Genomic DNA, 24,085 nt, shown 5'->3' on the forward strand with positions numbered 1-24,085 from the left:
TTTTCTTCCTGATTTAGCCTTTAAAATTGTCATAGAAACAATATATCGTATTCTTAGTATTTGTTGTCTAAATGATATATTTATATATGGATATTATGAATACAAACACAAACACTTAAAGCATATGATGATTAAGCGATTTAGTCTATTTGTGTAACACGCATATATAAGCGAAAACGCGTATTTAGTCATTAAATGTACGAACTAATCTAGTATAACGCGAACATATGGAAATTAACTTTATACTATAATTGAAGTCTTCTAAACATTAGAATGACAATTATGCCTGCAAAAGCGCACATTGTTATCATAGTGTATGCCATAAACCAAAATATTCCAATATTTTTCTCAAGTCCACTTTGTATATTCATTCCAAATATAGAAGCAATTGCAGAAACAAAACCAACGCAAACACCAACAATATCAAGACTTATCTCACCCTTAAGGAAGTTGTTCCTTATAGTTGCGAGATGTATCTGCATAATCTCAATAGCATCATCTAATTGAGCATTTAAACGATTTACTGTTCTGATTAAACCTTCGACTTCTTGCTCATAGCATTCTAATAATATCTCAGAGTCAAAAAAAGAAGATTCAAGAATGGCAATATTGTCCCAATTTTGAGGTTGTTTCCAAAATTTTGATATTTCTATTCTAACTAGAAGATCATCATCATCTAGTATCTCTTTTATTGCTTCATAAACACCCTTTATTCTATCTCTAAGTGAATCTAACATTTTTCTTAAATCGTTTATCTCATGTACTTTTTGTGTAGACGTTGGGTTATTTTCTATATGCGTCAAAAAATTCTGAGCTGTATTGTATATTTTATAGTAATTGTCCCACAGTTGAGTACATACTTGAACAAGGCATACTTCAAGTGCATTTAATTCAAGTGGTGCTTTGTATTGTTCTTTTTCCTTGTTTCCTGTATTTGAGTCTAAATCCAAATTAATACCTTTGCTGTTTAAATCATTCCCATTTTCTGAGTAATCATCTTTTTTATCGACGTTATTGTTTGTTATAAGAACTAACTTCTCTATTATGCAATGATCATGATAATCTGTTATATTATACCTAGTGTATTTACCATTTTCAGCACCATCGTTCCCACAAATAACTGAAATAGGCTTTCTTGGAAGATAGTAAACTTTATCATGCAATATTAAACATCTAACACCTGGCATATTCACAAGAATACAATTCCTTCTTATTTCTATTGAAGGTCTCTCAAAACCGTGCAAACTCACTACTTGTCTCAGATCTCTCAACGTTAATGCTCCTGTTGCTTTCTCTTCGAGTATTTGCTTCACATTATGCATATGAACTTTCCTCAGTAATTCTGCTGTCTGCATATAATTTTGTGTTATCATTCCATCTTTTATACATACAACCGGTATTTTTCTCTGTTTTTGCAAATATCTTTCTACCCAGTTTAATCTTCTAATATTCGGACTTTGTAAGTTATTTAAATAATCAAAATAGTAACTGTTTCTATCCTCACCTTCTTTTCTTAGTTTCACATACTGTCCTTTATTCCATCCTATTATATTTGCTTTCAAGAAGTCACATGACAACTCCATATCTTTTTTATGCTCCTCATCTAAATCTACTTTTTCTTCCTCTAATTGCAATTTTACTTTCGAACCATCTTTTGTTGTGTATTCACCATTTATAAAATCCCTATCCCTTTCTTCCATGTTAAGGAGCATTCTTGTAAAGTTTTCTACTCTTTCTCCTGTGTCCTCACTGTATATTTCTAATCCATAATCATAGTTATCATAATTCCTTAAATTTTGATTGTTATGGCTATATTGGCTATACTCGAAACTCTTACTGCATTTGTTTTTTGAATTGTTGCCATTTTTATCACTAGTGGTGCTATTATTGTTACTGACACTAATATTTTTTTTTTTCTCAGGTCTTAAGACTATACTATTGAATAATTTCTTTATTCCGTAATATTTGCTTTTTAAATAGCCTAAATTAGCTCCACTTTCAAATTTCTTCATTTCACAATTTATATCGTTGTTGCTCGTACAGTCTTCACCTTTTCCATGAATTCTATCACTCACATAATTATAATAGTAGTCATGGCCATATTTGTAACCATAATTAATATATTCATCATCACACACATAATTGTGGTCACCGATATTGGCAACATCCGCCATTTTATTCCTCAATTTCTCTCCATTTAACCTACCTATTCCCTCTGTTAGTTCCACTTGACCTTTTTTTATGTTTACCCCGCAATTCGCATACCCTCCTTTTCCATCAGTAACATAATACTCGTAAACACTGTGTGTAGTGTCTTCGTGCCCATTGATATCATTTTTGTCACTGTCATCGTAACTTTTTTTCTTTTTTTGTCCTACTTTTGAATAACTAGTAGATGATATTCTCACATATTCACCATCCTCAAATATGTTTTCACCGCTATTAAAACTCATTTATACGAATAAATACTATCATTAATTAATTAGTCTATTTACTTTAAATAAGGTATAATATTTAAATTAGTGAATTCGTTTTTTTAATTATTGTATTTTATTTTACTACTCACTCATACACCAATAAATAAACACACCTGATTTTTTATTTATCTACTTAACTAACTCACAACCACTTGCTATGATAAATGATTACTTTATTATATTTTACATTATCCATTCTATTTATTTATTGAATCCTTTTCCCTCTTTTTGCATGCACGATCCTGCACCCTTTTCATTACTTTTTTTTTCTAGATAGATCTATAAATTCGGTACCACATGTTGGCGCAATGTTTCGGCGGCATTTTTTTTTAAATGGTCATACTTGTATACAGAGTAAAAGAAATAATAGAGGGGTGAAGGCTAAATGTTGAAATTTTTTTAAGTAAAAGGAAACTCATTTTCATTGTATTTTAGTCAACTATATAAACAAAGTATAGGTGAATATACCTGAACGAAGGGAAGGAGGAAGAATAAAAGGTGAAGAAAAAAAGAGCTAAAGAAAAGAAATAAAATCGTTAAATAAAAAAGATACGGTTTTAAGTGTGAAATTGGGATTTAACATACATATATTTGCAAAAAAAATTGAGTAGCCAACAGTTCCGTGATATTTTTACAGGATATTAGCATTGGAAGATTTATTTTCGTTTTTTTTGTAAATTGAGATTTTTTATTCCGGAGTTGGAATGTACGATAATAATGATAATAAGTAGGGGCTATTGTATAAAAGCAAAAGATAAGACAAGCATAGTACCTTATCAAACAAAGCATCAATATTAATAAATTACTGGGTAGCAGTATTGGTATATATATGTTATAATTAAAAAGAAAAGCGAATAATTAATTGGGATGAACGAACTAACTTGTGGAAATAGAAACAAATCCGGAAGAGACGTATTATATAATGTTGATAATGAGTTTGTTCCGCCTATTGAAAGGGCGTACAACAAATTTCACCCATTGCTTAGAAAGGAGTTATTTGAAAATCCTGAAAATGTTAGTTCATCAAAGTATTTTAAAATACAGGATCCTCTTCAACTAGTAACTGTCGAAGATGACAGTAACAATGCTATAGGTAATAATAATATTAGAGGAGGCAAAAAGTGTGTAATAGGAAACATAAATAGTCAAGATGTGCTTGTTGGTGAGCTTTTTGGAATGTGTAGCAAAGAGGAGATGATAAACAAACAACAGACATCAACTGCAAACGATTTTGAGAGGCTTTCAGGATTTTTGTTGAATGATGATATAGAAGCGAGAATAGTGAATCATCATCTAGCAGTTAAGAGTTTCCAGCGTTCAGATGCATCTAGGGTTTTTCACAAAGAACTCGTACGTTCAGTAATGTGGTGTAGAATGGTAGTTAGAAGACTTATAGTTTACTTTATCGAGGCAGATAGGCAAATGTTTGGCTATCTATACTACAAAAATATTGGATTCAACAATTATAGATATATAGATATATATAATTTTTTGAGAGATAGACTAAGAGCAGTATGGCAAGATTTAACGGTACAACATGCAAACCGTCATAGAGGAAGTATTGAATGCTATGAAATATCCTTCAGGTTTTTGTTACTGTCAGAAGAATGTTTATGCAATGTAAAAGAGTTTAATTCTGTTCAAAATGGATCTTTGATGTCAACATGTCTGGGTAAATTAATGTCAGGTTATCAAGATGTTGAGTATTCAAAAAAAAAATTTAACGAATTAATAGATAATTTAGAATTCATGAATATATTAATTTATGATTCACCTTATCAGGCAGAATTTTGGTCATATAGAATATTAACAAGCATGAATATAAATTTTAAGAATGAAAATTCAAGCGATACAAGAATTATCGACATAATTAATTCGTTAAATTCAAGACTATCTGACAATCCTTTAATTAAATTGGCACTAGACATACACTGTTCATTTAGACTTTTAAATATAGTTAGGTATTTCAGATACTTTAGAAAATGCATTGATATAATAAATACACTAATGGAAAATAGTAAAATGAAAAACAATTCGTTTAAAAAATATTCTCATTCATTAATATTAATCTGTATACTTATCAAAAAGTACTCAAATATTATTAGACTAAAGTATTTAACCATACTTGTTTCTTCAAACATAAGTCGTAAACAAAATATGCCTTTAAAAGACTTTATTGAGATATTTGGAATATACATTGAATCAATTGAATATCTGAAGCTCTTTACTGAGAGATTTGGAATCCATATTTACAGGAAAGATAATCCTAATATATCAATATTTAATAGTGGTAATGGTGGTGTTGGTTCTATGTATTCAAGTATTTGGGATTTAACGAAGGATATTGAGGGAAGAAACAGGAACAACTGCTATATTGTATCTTTTAGAGAGTGTGTGAATCCATCATCTTTTGACTCATTAAGCATCTTAAATTCACTTAGTTTTCCTTCTGAAATTCTTTCTTCCCTATTTAGCAAAATTCAAAGGATTGACATTTTAGATCCAATAAGTGGTTTACTTTCAAGAATGGACTTTGAGATTAAAGGATCCAGATACGATCATGAAACCAGTAAAAATGACATTTCTAACAATAATATGCGTGATAATACTAATTTTAATAATTTTTTCGACACAGCATTAACTGCAGGAAATAGGAACATTGTCAACGCAAAAAACAACACTGATACAAACTTACTTATTAGGGATGTGAGTAATATTGATATAAACAAATACAGAAACAGGATTGAAAGCATAATAAATGAGAATCATCAGCAAAACTATGTTAACAATATCTGTAATAACAACAATAGTAATAATATTATTGTACAAGGTTTTTACCAGAATTCGAACCACCAAAATGCTTCCATAAATAGTAATAATTTTACACTAAATTACACCTCGGTAGGTAATAGAAATAAAAGGAGTATTGATCAGCTTGAGGACTACTACAATGAAAATAGACACGATTTAGAAAACAACATCCTTTTACAAGAGACTTTTATATCAAATAATGATTGTATTTCAAATAATTTTAACCATGGAAACAGTGATTTTGGCATATATAATAATAATATTAATAACAAAAAAAGAATGTTTATTAATCAGGTTGGGAATAATAATAATAGTGATAATAATAGTGATACTAGAAATAATAATACAGCAATTTGTGACAATCTTAATAGAGTTATTTTAGTGACAAGTGACGATCCTTGCGATGGTGACAATGAAACATCTAATGATGTTGTCTCTGGAATTACAGGTGGCATAAGTGCTGGAAACAAAAACTTTGTAGCAAACACGGGAAAAAATATTGGAGTGTTGAATATCAAGAAAACAAATGGAGATTCAACAGAAGACAATAATGTCATTAATACTGAAATTAAGTTGAAAAGTAATGAAAGTGGAGATGAGACATTACTTGATAGCTGCAGTGAGTCAGGCGAAGACTTTAGAATAAATGAGAGAGAAAAACAAATTTACTCAGATAATCTTATTGAAGACAATTTGATAGGCATAGGAAATTGGAAGAAACATAAATCTATATTCAATTATCAACAAATAATGAGAATTAAGAGAGGTGAATTAGATAAAATAAATCTTGATAAAAAAATTGATTATACCCAATATAAAGACTACAGTAACTGCAACAATGGTAGTAATATTAATTATTATCCAGGAAATTTTCACTTAAATTCAATTATTTCAAGTTTAGATCTTCCCTATAGTAAAAATGGAGTAAACTTTTTGTTAGAAGCCTCTGTGAAAGGAATGTTAAGAGAAATAAAAAACGATATAATATCGAATATACTCGATTCTATCAATTTTAGTTTTGTTTTTTTTTACAATCAACTATTGTCTTTAAATGGAATATCAAGGTCACACATTAACTCCCTGAATTCATTTTACACAAAACTTGAACTTATATTATCAAATGTAACTAAAAGTGATGAGGGTATAGAAGTTGAATGTGACTCGAGTGAATTTGTTTTTCCATGGAATTCAGTAGTGTTAGAGTCAGAAAAGGTGAGTAAGTGCAATGAAAGTAATGAAAAGCAGAGAGTTATACTTGATTTATATGAAAAAGACTTTATTTTTAATAACAGCGATTTGAATTGCATTTATGATTCTTACAGTGGTAATTTTAATAGTTGTGATGATGAATATTTCAACAGAAGCATTCCAATACACGTTGAAATGTTATCTATTTGGATGAACTATAACAACTTTAGCTGTCTCAGAAATAGGCTTTTTTCTGAGAGAGACATTTATACTATAAATGAAAATATTAAGCTAGAAACTGCAAACAATATTGGGATTACTTTTGAAAATATATTTAATGACTATATAACTAACAACGGTGACGTTGTAGTTTGGACTTTGCCTTTTTTAGTAAACAACAGTTTCAATTCAAAACAAGTCCCTGAGGACGATGATTATTTGGGGAAGTCTTTATCATTGTTTACATTTAACATATCAACAGTGGAGGGAAAACAAAAAATAATTGATGAATTTCTAAATTGTTGTAGTGTTCTTAATATAAGCAAATATTTAAAAAAGGATGTCAAACTAAAAATACCAATATTAAAGACTATAACTCTTATATTTTCATTTGTAATTTGCATTCAAAATGATAAATTTGACCTATTTAAGAATGATTCACTCATTGCCGAAAACGAAATAGGTGTAATTGAAAAAAAGCTGAGTGAGATAATTAATTGTGAATATTTAAATGGAAACGAAGAACTGGTTATTGCTTCTAACTCTGACTTAATTCAAACTAATCCCTATTCAAAAGCAGTAAAAAACATCATAAACAATAAACTAATTATTTCTCATTACTCTGGTATGTCATGCAATTTTAAATTCAAGTGTGTGGGGTTAGCGCCAACTGGTATGATTGGTGTAGTAAATGACGCTAATTCTGGAAATAATAACATAATTGTTTATGAGCCAGGTATAAGCTCTTTGATTAACACAAAACTCTCATTTGGAAGTTATTCCAATAATATCAAAATTTCGAATCATAATGTTAGAAATAGCATAAACAAAAATAGTAAAGAATATTGCACCAATGGGAATATAAATGAAGAAAAAAATGGTTCTAGTCGTGAAATAGCAACTTTTAAAGAGTCAATTTGCAGTAATGATGTTAATTATGAAGTTAACTCATCCTCTGAGTTAATAAAAATTGATATCACAACCTTTATTTTGACACTTTTAGTAAAAGACTTTCATGGAATTGATGATAAAAAACGCAAAAAAACTTTGCTTATAACTGATGTTAATGAATATGAACATGAATATGTAATAGATAGCGAAGAAAACGAAGTTAACAGTAAGATTGCTACTGGTCCTGGTATTAGATATGATCACTTATTTTCACTTTTCAGGTGTTCAATCATAAGAGGGTTTATAAATTGCTTCAGATTGTTTACAAATGGTAATATAGACTGGATTCTTGTATCTAGTAATTTTGCTTATTCAGATATAAAAGATATTATTACTTGGATATATCATATTTATTTGTATACAATCAACTTTTTTGATGAATTTGAATCTAATAAAGATAAATATACAAATAGTGTTAGTTGTGAACACATATATCCGAATGATGAGTATTTTATTAAAGACACTGAAATGCTTGGAAATGATTCCTTTTTAACACAAACTACGGTTGAATTAATTCATTTATACTTTAGTTGGATATCTATAATCTCCAAAAATTGGGATGGTGGAAATCTGAAAATTCCGAATATTATTTGGAATGTACTATTTGATTATATTCAACCTGTGAATGACATTGACTCCATAAAAAACAAACTTAATTCAACTTGCAATAACAACCAACACAGAATAGTTGAAAACTATTACTATTTTAATCCTATTTTTGAATTAATTAAAGACTATCTCGTATGTTTTCACGTTGAACATACTAAGGCAAAAGAAAATAACAAATATGATATGAAAACCGCATCTATTGGTAACTCAATAATAAGCAATTCTTCGGATGAATTTATTAATTACATTGATCGAGAATTGATCAATTATAAGGCATTTAACTATGTAAACAAGTATAAACTTGATAACTTTTGAATTCTTGTAAGTGAAAATTATAAATGCACAAACTATATATATTTATGTAAGAAACAAAGCACATATACACTTTAATTTCTATTATATAAACAATATTCGCTCAATAAATTATATATGAAAATTATAATTATAATACTTTGAACATCATATTGACAGTTTTTTTCAAGTTTACGTTTATCTAATGTGATTTTCCATATTTTAGTAATCATATTACACCGTAAGTTCAGATAGGGAACTTGCTGTTTGTCTTATACCCGTTCTTTCCATCTTATCTTGCAAATCTCCTCTATAAATATCTAGGTATTTCAATACACAATATTAAAAAGGTGCGGTTAAGAGTAAACAAAGTTAAAAAAAAACCCGATATTGGTCGATCCGAATATTATTTGTCTTATTCAATCTACTTTTTAACTATTTGAACAACGTCTTCATCAATTAAAACATGATCTTTACCAACTCTTTGAGGATTGTGTCTTACAGACTGCCCCCAAACAAGTGCGTATTTCATCTGTGGTAATAGTTGCTTATGAATTCTTCTACAAAAATCAGCTATTGTGGATTTTTCGCGTTTTAATATTACTGGAGCTGCATAGTCAGGTATTTGGCCTTTAGGTTTTGTATATATTCTAATTAAATCCAAATATTGCCATATTTTTTCTATTAAAGCATCTAAATTCCATTCATGATGTGCAGATACGGGTACATAATGAGGACATTGTGAAAGTACATCTAATTCTTCAATAGTGATTTGATCAATCTTATTTAAAACGTAAATACATGGTAAATATATTCTATTGCCCTCTATTATATCTATTATATCATCCGCAGTTGCGTCACAACGTATTACAAAATTTGCATTATTTATTCTATATTCGGAACATATTGATTTTATCGTCTCTTCATCTATATTTTTTAATTGTACTGTTGATGTTATTGTTATTCCTCCTCTATCCTTTCTTGTAAATGATATATTTGGTGGGTGTTTATTTAATCTTATTCCAAATCCCTCTAATTCCCTTTCTATAATTCTTTTATGTGTAAGCGGTTTTAAGGCATCTAGTACTATTAATATTAAACTGCAGGTTCTACCTACACCTATTACTTGACGACCTCTACCTTTACCATCCTTTGCTCCTTCTATAATACCAGGCAAATCTAATAGCTGTATTTTTGCCCCTTTGTAATTAAATACACCTGGTACGCATGTTAATGTTGTAAACTCGTATGCTGCTACCTCACTGAATGTGCCTGTTAATTTATTAAGTAATGTTGACTTACCAACCGATGGAAAACCTATAAGTCCCACTCTTGCTTCTCCTGTTTTACTTACATCCCACCCTTCATTTCCACCACCCCCTCCTCCCTTTCCATCACTTCCACTTATTACTTGAGCACGCAATTTTGCCAATTTTGCCTTTAGTAATCCCAAGTGAAAATTCGTCGCCTTGTTTTTTTGAGTTCTAGCCATCTCGGCTTCTATCTCAGCTATTTTCTGTAGTAAACTCATTTTAAATTAATATGCAAATTTACCAACTTCTTTTCCTTTTAATACTTAAATTCTTGTTTAATATTGCTTAATTACTGTATTTCTACTCACTGTACATAAATATACATATTACTCAGTTATTTGTATATAATATGTATATATATACTTGGAAATATATGTTTTATTTAAAATTGTTCTTATTTATCTGCTTGTTTTTCTCCTGTTCGCAATAATTTTTCTACTTTATGATTTATATTTGTCACTATGTCAAAATCAAACAAACATTTAGCGCCAGTCACTTTTTGTTTTTTTAGTGGGTTGCTTTTCCCCTTACTATTTGTTGATAAAAAATATAAGTGAAATAAAGAAGGATATCAATGAGATAGATGAGTCAAAATTTTGGACAAATGAATTGGTTATTCGAAATAGGAGTAACTACAGACACATAAGCTTTTCTCTCTTCACATCATTGTTATCATGCTTTCATTTATTTGTCTTTACCAATTGTTTCTACATAGTTTAATCATTTTGTGACACTCTGGAATCCTAGATAATGCTTAAATCACATTTGAAAAATAATATGGTCAATGTAAGTATTTGGATTATTATCGAAATTATTATAACTTTTGTTATCGATCCCTTTATATTTTATTTAACAAGAATTAAAGAATAATTAAGTTATAAATATATTTCAGACTTACCCAGAACTTTGAATGAATATTAGTTGCTTTTAAATAGCAAAGTTCTAATTATTATTTAAATGAGTAATCACAATTGATTCATTTATAAAGAGCAAAATAGACAAAATGAAAACAAATATAAATATTGATCATAAACGTACCATAAGTTAACTCTTTAATAAGATTCTCCGACTTTAATTCGTTTTTGCTTCCATTTTTTTCAGAGTAAAATTTATTCTCATCAAGTTGGAGCCACGAAACAGGTGATAACAATGTAGAATTATTTTCTGTATTATAACTCTGGAGTTTTTTTTGTTTTAATTTATAATTAGAATTAATTCAATTAGAAATATAACAAAATTAATTCTATACATACCTCCCTTTCACTGTCAGTAAAGTATTCCTTTTCATATATAGGTATATTCTCTTTTTCACTCATTTGTGACAAAAAAAAATAATGAGAAAAAATGAAGATTTTTAACAGTTAATTAATATATTCACCTGTTCATTTTAATATATTAATTCAGTTAACTATCCACATAACTTTATTCAATAAATGGATGCATGCAATTTAAAATAGCATAATAATATGCATGCAAACATGCAATACATCGTAAAGAGTATGACATAAATACTAATCTAAGATTTGATAAAAAACTAGATAAACTTAAGAAAAAATTAAGCAAATAAGAAATTTAATTGTCATGAATAGAGTAAATGAAGTAATAAGACCACAAAATATATCCATTTGGAGTTTCTGTCAAAATTGAATCAAATATTTTTCTTTCAAATCTATAGCCGTTCATTTTTAGCCACTCTTTAACATTTTCATTGAAATAAGAGTGAATAACAAAATAGGTTGGGAGTTTTGGACAAAGTTTTCGATTAAATTTGTAATTTATACAATTTTTAAAATCTAAATCATAATTACCATTATTATTACTGCCTTGAGTGCTATCAACTGAGATGTAAGGACTAACACAAGAAATATCATTGTGGTTTTCAATAAATAACTGTTGTAAAAATTCAGAAGTATTTTCGTGTTTCCACAATAACTGATTCCAATTATATTTGTAGTTATCATTAATGGGTGGTGAGCAATCAAGAAATCCAATAGGTATTCTTTTGTTCAAATAAGAATATATGGGATACATGTGACATTGAGAAATAAAAAAAATTGAATCACCATTTTCATTCAAGCTGGCTTCTTTTGAAAAATATCTAATAACACTTTCACCACCTCTTTGGTGTAATGTTGTAAAAAATAATGCAGGAATAGATTGAACAATGAACAAATATTTAATTACAGACAAATTAAATGCCTTAATTATCTTATTTTTATTTCCTCTTAAAAGAATTAAATGGTGAGTGCCAATGCTAGTGGTTATTATTATAAATGGAAGATACGGGATTATAAAACGGTGTTCTTTGTGGGATGAAAGTGAGAATGTAATTAGTATTAGAAGGGTTGTTATTTGGGAAATACTGAATAGTTTGTTTCTTTTAATAAATTCGATTTTTAAAGATGCATATATCCCAATTATAAATAAAGGAATAAATGAGAATAATGTTATTATTGGAGTCTCAATGAAAAAATAAAAAATTGACTGTTTTCCGTAATATTTACCAGGATCACCAATTAAATTGAATTTGATAAAGTTGATAATTGGTATAGTTAACTTATTATAAAACCAATAATCAGTTGCAACCATTATAGACACAGATATTATCGCAATAAGTACGCATATAACAATAAAAGTTATTATCTTATAAATATACATATTTTCGTTCCTGGTTGATATTAGTCTCTCAATAATAAAAATAAAATAGAAATAAACCCAAAATTGAAGTGACGAACTTCTGATTAATACGCTCATAGCTGAAAATAAAACACCCAGTGAAATATTTTTTATATACAAATATTCACTTTTATAATTCTTATTTTTATCGGAATAACTATTCATTGATTTGTAAATGTAATAAACACTCCAAACATTAAGACAACATTCAATACACTGCGAGTATGTTCTACATAGTGTAAAAAAATAATACCAACTTGATGTAGATAATATTAAGGTAAATGTATCCATTTTCAAGTGATCCAACTTGGTTTTTAACTCAGCAATGTAAGACATTTCTCTATCATAATTGTTTTTGCATTTATTCTCAATATTTTCATCATGCTTTTTATTTACAATTGAATTATAGTTGTTCAAAACAAAGTATGCTAATTTACTTGTACCTATATCCGTCAAAACTGCAAATATTGACTGGTAAATTCTAGGAATTAAGTATAGAAAACTCGCTTTATTTCCAAATAAGTATTGTATTGGGTTTATTATGAGTTTATAACATATTGTAAAGACAAGTGGATGTAATACACTTCTCAAGGATATGCAAGGCTCCCATTCCCATGTTAAGTATCCAAATCCATTAACTATTCTATATGCAACTTCTAATGACTGCCAATATTCATCTGGATTATATGTTGTCCGTATTGTTGCCGCATTCAATATTCTAAATACGAATATAAGTGTATATACAAGCATCTCTAATTTATAAATCAAACCAGAACAAACGGGAGCCTTACTACCATAAATTACATATAGTATCTTTTTATACCGAGTTTATTCCACAAAGTAAACGTAGAACAATTAAAATATCTCTGTTATTACTTTAAAAAAAGTAATTTAAAAAGTAGGTATAAAAGAATGTAATAAGAAAATTTAAAGAGAAATAACATATAACGTTGATAGTGAATTAATAATAATAAAAATATGAAAGAAAATTTTGTTTTAAAACTTTCTCTCAATTTTATTTGATGATCGAAAAATATCCATATTCTATGTTAATGGGTTTTTTCTTATTTTTCTACTTCTGTTACTTCCGCAAATAACTTAAAAAATTCTATTACACGTATTAATAAGTTGCAGTTACCGGGAAATTGTAGTTAATACTTTATTTGGGATGAAATATGTACTTTAAATATAAATGCCAGAAAATAACCATAAATCGTTTGGATTTAATACACTTTTAAATTCTATTTGCTATAAATACTTAATCTATCATCAGATAAATAACTTTCCTTCGATTTGAACGGTTTATTTCGATTCCTTTATCTGTCTTATAACATTCCTATTTCACCCACCCCACATTGTTTGGTGAGTTATCCTTAAATATAAACGTTGATATTACTTTTAATATAATAAATTAAATGAAAACAAGTTTTTTCTAGAATATTCACTAATTTAGCAACATATGTTTGGTTCAAAGTACGATTTCACTAGATATTTTCATAGCCAATTTTGGGTATTTATTTTTTAATTGAACAAATGAGTTTTTATTGATAACAGACTCAAGGTTGTTTGAAGCGAATTTGATACAATATATAAGTAGTTCATTTATTGATAGTGTATGAGATATTATAATGATATCACAAACATTATCAATATTAACCATTTGTTTAATATTATTAATGCACACATTAAATAATGAGTTTATATTATATGAATCAGCAAGTATCATAATATTACACAGGACATTAATATCGGTCTCACCAATATATGATGTATATAAAAAGTTAATTATAGATTTGAATTCCCTTTTTGGTATATGTGTAAGTATCACTTCTTTATTAAGAGATTCTGACATCCCAATTTTAAACATTGAATTAAAGTATTCACTTTGGGTAGCAAGTATGCACTTGTGAGCGTAAAGCTTTTCATTATTTTCTAATATAAAAACAACATCACTGAAGTCTGGATTATCGACTAAATTTGATAAGTTAGAAATCATAGGTAAAGATAAATATTTAGTATGTCTGGAGTCAAAAAATAGTCTCGTGTCTAATATATAAGAATCAGACTTCCAGGAATAACCATCATATCCTCCAAAGATAAGACATTTACCCAAACCCATGTTTGTAATTGTGTTTCTTTGTCTTGAACTTGGAATATTAAGATTATTATCGTTGTTTTCAGTTCTTTTTTGCCAGGTAATGTTAACAGGCAATTCAGAAATATCTAGTGTATATAAATCATTTAGTCTGTTTTTCCCATCATATCCACCGAACATAATAATAGTAAAGTCATCTACTAGCGTCATGCTATGACCCTTTCTAGAGGAAGGGGCTATGCCATACATATTAGGATAGGTAAATTCATTCTGTTTAGGAATATACAATATAACATCAGATAGATACTCCTTTCCTGTATGACCTCCAAATATTAAAACACCTTTACTACAAGTTATGGTTGAATGCCCATTTCTAGATTTAGGTATTCTTTCAATCATTTCTATCTCACTCCAACTTTTGTTGCTAATATCATATACCCACAAATCATTGTAACACTTATTTCCGTCATACCCACCGAACAGATATATTTTATTATTTAACTTATTTATCGTATGGCAAGCTCTAGGAGAAGGCTGTTTTTTTCTGTTACCATTAATCTCAAACTTTGTCCAAGTTCCAACTAACTCTTCATTAATTTCGTCGCAGATTTTGTGTTTTTTCATATAACTACTGAAATCACGGTCATTAGCCCCAATTTCTACTTCTTTAGTTAGTATTTTAAATTCATACATATCTTTAAGCCACCTTACTCCATTGTGGCCACCATGTATAATCAAAGAACCGCCACCATATACCGTAGATGCATGGTTATTTCTCTTTGATGGCCTCCCAGTTGAAGGAATTAACTTTTGCCATTTTAGTATTGGGTTGATATACAGAACATAAAAATCATTAAGCGCTTCATGGCCATTCCAACCCCCAAACAAAAATAGTCTTCCACTAAGGTAGTCGCATGTGTGTGCAGCTCTGGGAGAAGGAACAATTCCTAGGGTCTCAGGAACTAACCAGGGGGATGAATTTTTTAATTTAACTTCTGAAGTTGTGTTTTTAAATTCTATTTTTTCACCTTCAAACTTGGGTTCAACTTCTTTTATCATTATACTTTAATGGTTAAACTCTACATTTATCTTGTCAGTCCATATATAACACAGCTAATGATGCTTCTAATATCACACTTTTTTTAAAACCAAAAACCTTTTAATTTATTTTTAGATTTGTTTTCTCTCCCCACTAATACCTCTTTAGTATGCATCAAAAATCATTTTTTTTGTATTTCATTTTGTGGGAAAGTCAGGCGGGACCTGACACATAAATAGCGCCAATTGCGGATTTCTTAATGGGGTGGGTTTTAATATGATTTAAAATAGTGAAATAGAATAAGTTTAAAGTTTGTAATTTACAAAGGAAATAAATAAATAATACTAATATATAAATATATATTTTTTTATTCGTGAATTTATTTAAAAGATGTCAGCTGAGATAACCGACAAATTTTTGGAGTTTCTAAATAATACAGGGTCGCCTTATCATTCTGTAAAAGAGACAATAAAACTACTTAGAGAAAATGGGTTTGAAAAATTAGAGGACAATGTGAAAGAAATCAAGTTGGGGAGTAAATATTATATAACATTGAACTATAGTACTATTCTCGCATTTAAAGTAGGCGAACAATTTAATTTGGATTACGAAAGAAGCATGGTAGTTATAACAGGGTCGCACACAGACAGCCCGTGTTTAAGAATAAGGCCAAATTCAATAGTTTGCAATGAAGGATATACTCAATTAAGCGTATCCACATATGGAGGTGGTTTGTGGCACACTTGGTTTGATAGGGGACTAGGGATAGCAGGAAAAGTTGTTGATAATAAATGCAATGAATATTTAGTCCACATCAAAAAACCATTATGTGTAATACCAAACTTGGCAATTCACTTAACAACATCAGATGAAAGAAATTCGTTTGTTTATGATAAAGAAAAGCATCTTCAACCAATATTATCGACTACAGACAATACAGACAAATATGCAGAACAGTTATTATCATTACCTAGAAAATTACTAGAAGATATATGCAATGAAATTAATATTAAGCCTCAAGATGTATCTTCATTTGACTTGTGTTTGATGGATTCTGTTGAGTCAAGATATGCTGGGATAAATAATGAATTCATTGATTCTCCCAGATTAGATAATTTAGGTGGTGTCTATTCTTGTTTTAAAGCACTAATAGATTCATGTGATGGAAACAAGACTGATTTACTTGTATCAGTTGCTTTCGACCACGAAGAAGTAGGTAGTACGTCTTTCTCTGGTGCTCAATCTGACTTCCTTAAGCAGTCTTTAAACACCATTTTTGGTAGAATTTCCAGATGTAATAATATTAAAGAACTGAATGGAGAGATTGCTAATTTTGATTTTTATAAAATTATGAAAAGATCTATTTTTTTGAGTGTTGACATGGCTCACTCTGTGCATCCTAATTATTCTGAAAGGCATCAATCTAAATTCAAGCCGCAACCTAATAATGGCATCGTAATTAAAACAAATTTTAATCAAGCATATACAACAGATTGCACAACAAGAACTTTTCTAAAGACCATTGCGAATAACCTAAACATTAAGACACAAGACTTTTTGGTTAAAAATGGTTCGCCATGTGGATCTACTATTGGGCCTATTGTTGCTTCTAATATTGGAATTAGAACTGCTGATATCGGTGCTTGTATGCTTGCGATGCATTCTTGCAGAGAATTTATGCATTCATCTGATATTTCTGATCTCTTGAATTTTATCAAAGTTTTCTATCTCTCATGGTCTAAACTCAAATTTGAGTCTAAATTACTTGAGTAAATAACTAATTTGTTGTATTTAAAAATAATCAATATTTAGCTTTTTTTAATCTCTTTTCAAACTCAATAATAGGAGCGTAAATACTTTATTTAAGTATTTATTTATCTTACTAAATTATTTTTTTCTTTTGATACTAATTTACATGCTATTTTTTTAATTTTAACTATAGCAACCATGAACATGTAAATAATGTAAGAATAGTGCCACAATTTTTTGTTTTAATAAATAAGTAAGCGACTCATTGACTCTGAATTAATGAACAAATTGTTAACTTAAAATATTGCACCTATTCTTCTCTAATATTACTTTTGGTTTTATTTTCTTTTTTAAATAAATATTCTCTATTTTGCATGCACGTTTGCATGCAATAATAAATTAAAATAAAAACTAGTGCCTCCCGCCATGTTTTAGTTATTTCTAGTGGCACATTAAATATTAAAAATAAAAATAAATATATCTAATAATAATATGAATTAAAAAACAAGGTAGTTATTCATATAAGTGTTAAATTATATTGTTTTTTATTTTTATTATTTAACGAAAAAAAGTTATATGAATGCATTTTTCGGTTTTGTATCACAATAACAACTATAATTAATGTGGAGTAAACAAATCGACCATATACAAAAGAAGAATAAAAATGGATGATGGAATAAGATTTAAGAATGAAATTGTTGAGGACCTTAAGTCGAATAATATTCCACTAAATATAATATTAGGTGCAACAAACGGATCACCTCCTGGGATAAATATGAAAAGGAGTGTTGATAGTGATAAAAATAGTGAGTGTGACGATAATGTTTACATAAATATGAAAAAAGATGTAATTAATAGACATAGCAACACGTTGGTCTTGAAAAATAGCAGAGGTAATAATTGTTATAATAAAGACAGCGATCATTATTTTGTTGGTAATAGTAATAGTGATAAAACGGATAGTAATGTACGTAATTTAGGTTACGACAAGAAAATAACAAGTTCGGATTTGGAAATTTTAGATACTTTAGGCTCAAACAAAAATAAAGTAATACCTAAATTTAGACTTCCAATATACAATATTGATAAAAGGGTGAATGTATCTAATCATGATGAGATAAATAATAAAGGCAAAATACTTGATAAGAGTGAGTATACTGATTTTAAATATGTAGATACTAATAATAAGAAAATTAGCTACTCCAATTGCAGCAGTGTTGTAAGTGACAATGGTAACAAGTTAACTGAAAGAGTTAAGGTGGAAAGTAGTCGAATAAGCGAATGTGAAAATAATTTTTATTGTTTAAATAAGAATGATAAGGACAAAACTTTGATTGAAGAAATAAATAAAGAAAACACAGAATTAGCAATTAATATCATTAAAGAAATAAGCACGGGTAGTGGAAAGTTAGAGAGTGAAAACAGCGAATTTAAAGTAATAGGTGATAATTTTGAAAACAATCTATTGAGTAATAGTAGTAATAAAAATATTGAAAAAATATCATTTGATTACAGTATAAATATTAAAAATAATGATGATATAATTTCTGAATATGATGATGATTCAACTAGGATACTAAATGATAATAAATATATTAGTGACAGTAAGATAGAAAAAACACGATTTAACATGTATTGTAAAAAAGTAGATAATGGAGAAATGAATAAAAATAAAGTAAGTATTAACAACATGGACATGTATATTCCGGTGTCATCCTCAAGCTACAAAGTAATACCTATGGGGGAGAATGAAAATAAAAGCATACAAATCGAAGAGATAATTGAGGCACCATGCACAAGTAGTAAAACCAATAGTTATACTGGCGTTAATCTTGGCATCAATAATTATAATAATTGTAACAACAAAAACAATATAATTGATGGTTTTAAGACCAATATTAATATTGATGAAGGAAATAATATTAATAATAAAATATACACAAGTAAAATTTATATTGATAGAAAAAAAAATAGCGACAAATACAATATATTTAAGAGTGAAGAAGAATTTAGCGAATTGTTTAACAAGCTGTGGATAGAAGCAGGAGAAGAAATTAAAGAAAAAGAAGGAAATCATATAAACAATGAATTGTTAAATCCAGTGCCATTTAGATCGGATTTGCTCGAAGTCAACAATAAAAGGAAAATAAAAACTACAATACCACCGATAAAAGAACTAGGTGGAAATTCAAATAATAAAATAAATCCATTTGGTTTATTAAGATTACTAAAAGATACAAGCAGCGTGAATATTAAGGATGATGATTATAAATATAAAACAAAAATATATGACAATGCTGAATTAGTAAACAGTAATTATACGGAGGAACTGAGTACTAGGGCGTCATCTACATTTTTATTAAATAATAATGAATCGGTTACACATGAATCAAATAAAGTACTATCTTTATTGCCATCAAATACTAGCTCAAATAAATTATTAGATACAAAAGTTGATTATCCGACATTTATATTTACAAAAAGAAAGAATAATACTACGGAAAATAACAATAACTTGGGAATTGGTGTAGGCGAATCGGGGAATAGAAATAATGATGTAACTTTAGATAAAGAAATATTATCGCAAAATTTAAACAATCGGATTAATGACTTTGAAAATTTTTTGGTAATAAAAAATGAATATTATACAAATAGTTCCAATAATTTAAATGAATATGAACTTGAATTAAAAGATAATTCCATTAGCAACATTGAAAAAGAAAATGGTTCATATCAAATTTCAGTGCTTGAATTAGGGGAAACTCTAACTGAATCAAGAGAAACAAAAATTGATGATTTTAAAATTGAGCTCGATTTAGACAAGTACGACTATGGATTTAGCATAGATAGCATTCAAAGGGACAATAACGATGAAAATTTATATAATGAAGATAAAAATGATGGAAAAGATGACAATAATGGTAGATCTAGCAGTTTAACTAACACTAGTAGCTTGCTAAAACAGGATGACGATTATTCCCCTGAACTAAAGGAAGATATTGAAGATAATCTGATAAGTACAAAAATAATGAATAGTTTAATATTAACCGAAAAATACAGAAATTTATTCGCAGCTTCAGGAATTAAGGAATTATTTTTGTCATCTCAAGATGAATTGGATTGCAATACAAATATAACACAAAATTATAAATGCGATTGGAGCGAGTCTATTAGATATTACAGAGATAAGATATTGCCAATGACAAAAAACAAAAACATTAAATTATTGTTAATATCAACGTTAATAATGCTATCTTTTGTATCATTTAACGTAATATTACCACTTTTAGTGTTGAAAGTGGTTAATTATAAAAACAGCAACACCGAAAGAACATCATATATGGTATTGGTATTGACGAATCCAATATTAAATTATATATCATTATACCTCGTAAACTGTATTATATTCAATATAGTTATCGGCAGAATAATATCATTTTCTCAATTGCTTTTCAAAGATTATGTAAACTATATTAACAATATTAGGGGTATGAATAAAGTGTCTGGAGAAAATACAAAAAGCGTCGATAGTAATGAGGATGTGATGGTAAACGTATTTAATAATGTTGTGAATATTTATATAGAAGGTATTGTTAGTGAGAAAAATACGATCGTGTCAAGATTAAGTAAAATAATATATTTGTCGGAGTTTATAGGTGTAATTCAAGTGACAGTAATAACAACAATAGCATTGATTTTGTCGTTTGGTATATTTAATGTAAATGCAAATAATGCAGTAAAAATACTTTTGCTAAGTGTGTCACAAAACCTAGTATATTGGTTAATTCTAGCTGTATATTTGATATACAAGGCAAAAAAAAAGATGCAGCTCATTCAATCATCACTATTAAATAACAAAAATAGCTCTGTAGGGCTGAATTTGCTTGAAAATTGCATATTAAATTACATCCAAACAAAGCAAATACAATTCTTGACATTTACAAGTTATATTACGGAACTTGTCTTGCTTAACAATTACTTGTTGAATAATGGTAATATGGATACAAATTTGTTCAACATATCTCTATATGAGATGGAGCAACATATAAAAAAGTACAGGAAGAAAACAAAGGAGACTCTTAAAAATACTAAAATACTTTCTAGAATACATTTTAAAGAAAACCACAGTGGCATTTGTCCATATGCATATATTCACTATAATTCGAACGAAAAGTCAATTTACATATCAAATTATTCGTTAAGTAGCAAAGATAGTAAAAATTACACCTGCTTAAACACCCACAAAATTCCAACCAAGGTGATTTCTATTGAATACATACAGTATACGGAAACACCTTGGCTTTATATTTATAATAAAGATAGTATCTTTTCACAGGACAATGAATATGGAGATAATATAATTGATTACTTTTTTGATAAGCAATTTATATTTAAGGAAAACGAGAATAGCAAACGTGAGAAATTGATTTGGAATATACATCATTTAATTGATGATTTTAATTACATCAAATTTGACGAATGTAACAAAAATGGGAAACTATTTGATGATTGTAATTATGAGACTCAATATGTGTATTTATTAAACTGCAATTTTCCAGGTGAATTTATAAGTGCAAGAGAAAAAAATGATAAATTGGGTTCTGGCGAACTGGTGAAATTCCAAATATTGTGTTTCTCATTTAATGATTTAATGAATATTTACAGAGTACTAAGCTAATTTACTCCCATTATTATTATCTGATGATTTCATATTGTCCTTAAATGCGCAGTCAATGACTAAATTAATGTCTAATATGTTAAAAAATGAGTTGTTTTAACTGGCTTTGCGTTTTACTTTGTGTGTGTGTATTTATGCTAGTAGAATTTTTATTGCATTTTGACACTTAAGAAAATTATTATCTTGTGCCCTAGTGTGTGTAAATAAAGTCAATACAAAATTACTATTTGCAAATGCACCAACCAATATTAATTGTATTTTGGGACTTAATTGTTTGCATTAAATCCAGAAATTTGTTTAAACTACGTTGATTTACTTGTTTGCTCGCATTTGTAGACAAACAAATAAATGGTTTTTGAGATATAGTAAAATAACAAGTGTAAATTACCTATTTCAGAATAAAGCAACTGAAAAATACTTGCAAATTTGAAATTTAATCTATAGTGGGAGCAAAAGGAATGAGGACTGAAAAAAGGAAGATAATAAATAATACAAAACTAATCATGAACATACTTTCGTATTTGGAACTCATTGATTTAGTTAAAATGAGAGGCATAAACTCGACATGTAAAATAATAAGTGACTACTATATTAAAATGAACATTAACAGAGATAAAATCAAATACAAAAGTGCTAAAAACTACAATTCAAGTGATACTAATAATACTGAAGATAACACCATGAATCGTATTAATGATTATACTACTGCCATCACCAATAATGATAATAATAATACATCTGTAATAAGAATGAAATTTTTGCAACTATGGAATATTTATTCAAATAAGAATAATATCGACAAAATAGATTACAGCGACAATAAACTAGTGGATATTATTAAAGTCATTTTTTATCTTATGTTAAATATCAAAGATAATAACGATGATAACTTAATATTTAATCACTTTAATTTCAGTCCTGAATTATATAAAATATTTGATAGTGTTCAGTGTGAATTTAGCAATATAGGCAATATTAATGGTGATGTTGAAAATAGGGACAATTACCATAAATATAATTATATTCAAGAATTTTTTAAAAATGAAACAGTGTGGAAATGCATTGCCATTTTGTCAGGTTACAATCTATCAAATGCAGAACTCGTAAATAATGAGAATGGTAACATAATTGACTACTACCTTTGGCCAGAAAAAATAAGTGAACCAATACAGTGTGTAATATCAGGAAATATTGCTGACTTTATTTTATTCAAATTAAGTAATATCAGTAATGTGAGCAAAAGCATTCAAAAACAAATCCATTTTTTAATGAATAAGAATAAATCAGCCGAGTTAAATTTTTACAATAATAACGGAGTCATTGTTAATAAAGTAAACATTAACGTGCCAAACAATGATCATATATTTAGCAATGTTGAATTTAACAAAGAATTTCTTGATATAAGTTACAGTGACAGTAGTGGAAAATCGTCCTTTCCAAAAAACAGTTCATACTCGTTCAGTGAGTACTCCTCCGTGAATGATGAAATGTGTTGTAACTTAATTATTTGGATTTTGAATATAATTAAAGTGCAAAAGCAGTTGTCATTCATTAAGAAAACGACCTTTGACCCAAATAGAAAATGCAATAGTTTCTCATCACCTTCACAGAAACGATCGCTGTCCTCTGTTCCTTTTGAAGACAAAAATCAAAAGTGTAAACCGATCAAAAGTGCAAACTATATACATAGTAGCTACAATAGTAACAACAATCCCAAAAGTCAGAATGTTTACGCCAATTCGAGATGCTATTGTTGCAATTACAAAACTGAGAATCGTGAAGATATAATTAAGTGCGATAATACTAGTGATTTGCATGTATGTGAAAGAAGAATATATCAGAATTGTGATCACAACAGCAGTAGTTCGTATGACGAATACAAACAACTTCCTGAAACTGTGAGCAAGCTTTACAATGTTGTTAAAACCCAAGAAAGTTTGTTATCTGATCTTAAATATATTCTTAACACCATAAAAAGATAGCGAGTAC

The 24,085-nt window shown here is 28.3% G+C and overlaps 8 protein-coding genes across 8 annotated transcripts; 4 read left to right on the forward strand and 4 right to left on the reverse strand.

Moving 5' to 3' along the window:
• Nucleotides 1-245: 245 nt before the first annotated feature.
• Nucleotides 246-2,453, reverse strand: FG379_001418 (family mitochondrial membrane with 2 transmembrane domains at C-terminus; the record flags this gene model as incomplete). The annotated part of the gene is made up of 1 exon (XM_067327021.1): nt 246-2,453. The coding sequence occupies one exon, from the start codon at nt 2,451-2,453 to the stop codon at nt 246-248; it is 2,208 nt and encodes a 735-aa protein (XP_067183927.1).
• An 891-nt stretch (nt 2,454-3,344) lies between these two features.
• On the forward strand, nt 3,345-8,570 carry FG379_001419 (uncharacterized protein; the record flags this gene model as incomplete). The annotated part of the gene is made up of 1 exon (XM_067327022.1): nt 3,345-8,570. One exon carries the CDS (start codon nt 3,345-3,347, stop codon nt 8,568-8,570), a length of 5,226 nt encoding a protein of 1,741 aa, XP_067183928.1.
• A 400-nt stretch (nt 8,571-8,970) lies between these two features.
• On the reverse strand, nt 8,971-10,077 carry FG379_001420 (DRG-like OBG family GTpase fused to an RNA binding domain TGS domain; the record flags this gene model as incomplete). Its single annotated transcript, XM_067327023.1, has 1 exon — nt 8,971-10,077. One exon carries the CDS (start codon nt 10,075-10,077, stop codon nt 8,971-8,973), a length of 1,107 nt encoding a protein of 368 aa, XP_067183929.1.
• Nucleotides 10,078-11,431: 1,354 nt separating this feature from the next.
• FG379_001421 (dolichyl-phosphate-mannose-glycolipid alpha-mannosyltransferase involved in GPI anchor biosynthesis) lies at nt 11,432-13,285 on the reverse strand (the record flags this gene model as incomplete). Its single annotated transcript, XM_067327024.1, has 1 exon — nt 11,432-13,285. The coding sequence occupies one exon, from the start codon at nt 13,283-13,285 to the stop codon at nt 11,432-11,434; it is 1,854 nt and encodes a 617-aa protein (XP_067183930.1).
• A 718-nt stretch (nt 13,286-14,003) lies between these two features.
• FG379_001422 (uncharacterized protein) lies at nt 14,004-15,689 on the reverse strand (the record flags this gene model as incomplete). Its single annotated transcript, XM_067327025.1, has 1 exon — nt 14,004-15,689. The coding sequence occupies one exon, from the start codon at nt 15,687-15,689 to the stop codon at nt 14,004-14,006; it is 1,686 nt and encodes a 561-aa protein (XP_067183931.1).
• A 370-nt stretch (nt 15,690-16,059) lies between these two features.
• On the forward strand, nt 16,060-17,442 carry FG379_001252 (aspartyl aminopeptidase; the record flags this gene model as incomplete). Its single annotated transcript, XM_067326855.1, has 1 exon — nt 16,060-17,442. The coding sequence occupies one exon, from the start codon at nt 16,060-16,062 to the stop codon at nt 17,440-17,442; it is 1,383 nt and encodes a 460-aa protein (XP_067183761.1).
• A 640-nt stretch (nt 17,443-18,082) lies between these two features.
• FG379_001253 (uncharacterized protein) lies at nt 18,083-22,096 on the forward strand (the record flags this gene model as incomplete). The annotated part of the gene is made up of 1 exon (XM_067326856.1): nt 18,083-22,096. The coding sequence occupies one exon, from the start codon at nt 18,083-18,085 to the stop codon at nt 22,094-22,096; it is 4,014 nt and encodes a 1,337-aa protein (XP_067183762.1).
• Nucleotides 22,097-22,554: 458 nt separating this feature from the next.
• FG379_001254 (uncharacterized protein) lies at nt 22,555-24,078 on the forward strand (the record flags this gene model as incomplete). The annotated part of the gene is made up of 1 exon (XM_067326857.1): nt 22,555-24,078. One exon carries the CDS (start codon nt 22,555-22,557, stop codon nt 24,076-24,078), a length of 1,524 nt encoding a protein of 507 aa, XP_067183763.1.
• Between the last annotated feature and the right edge of the window lie 7 nt (nt 24,079-24,085).

This window comes from Cryptosporidium bovis, assembly GCF_009768925.1.
Source record: "Cryptosporidium bovis isolate 45015 chromosome Unknown contig_21, whole genome shotgun sequence".
Classification (NCBI taxonomy): domain Eukaryota; phylum Apicomplexa; class Conoidasida; order Eucoccidiorida; family Cryptosporidiidae; genus Cryptosporidium; species Cryptosporidium bovis.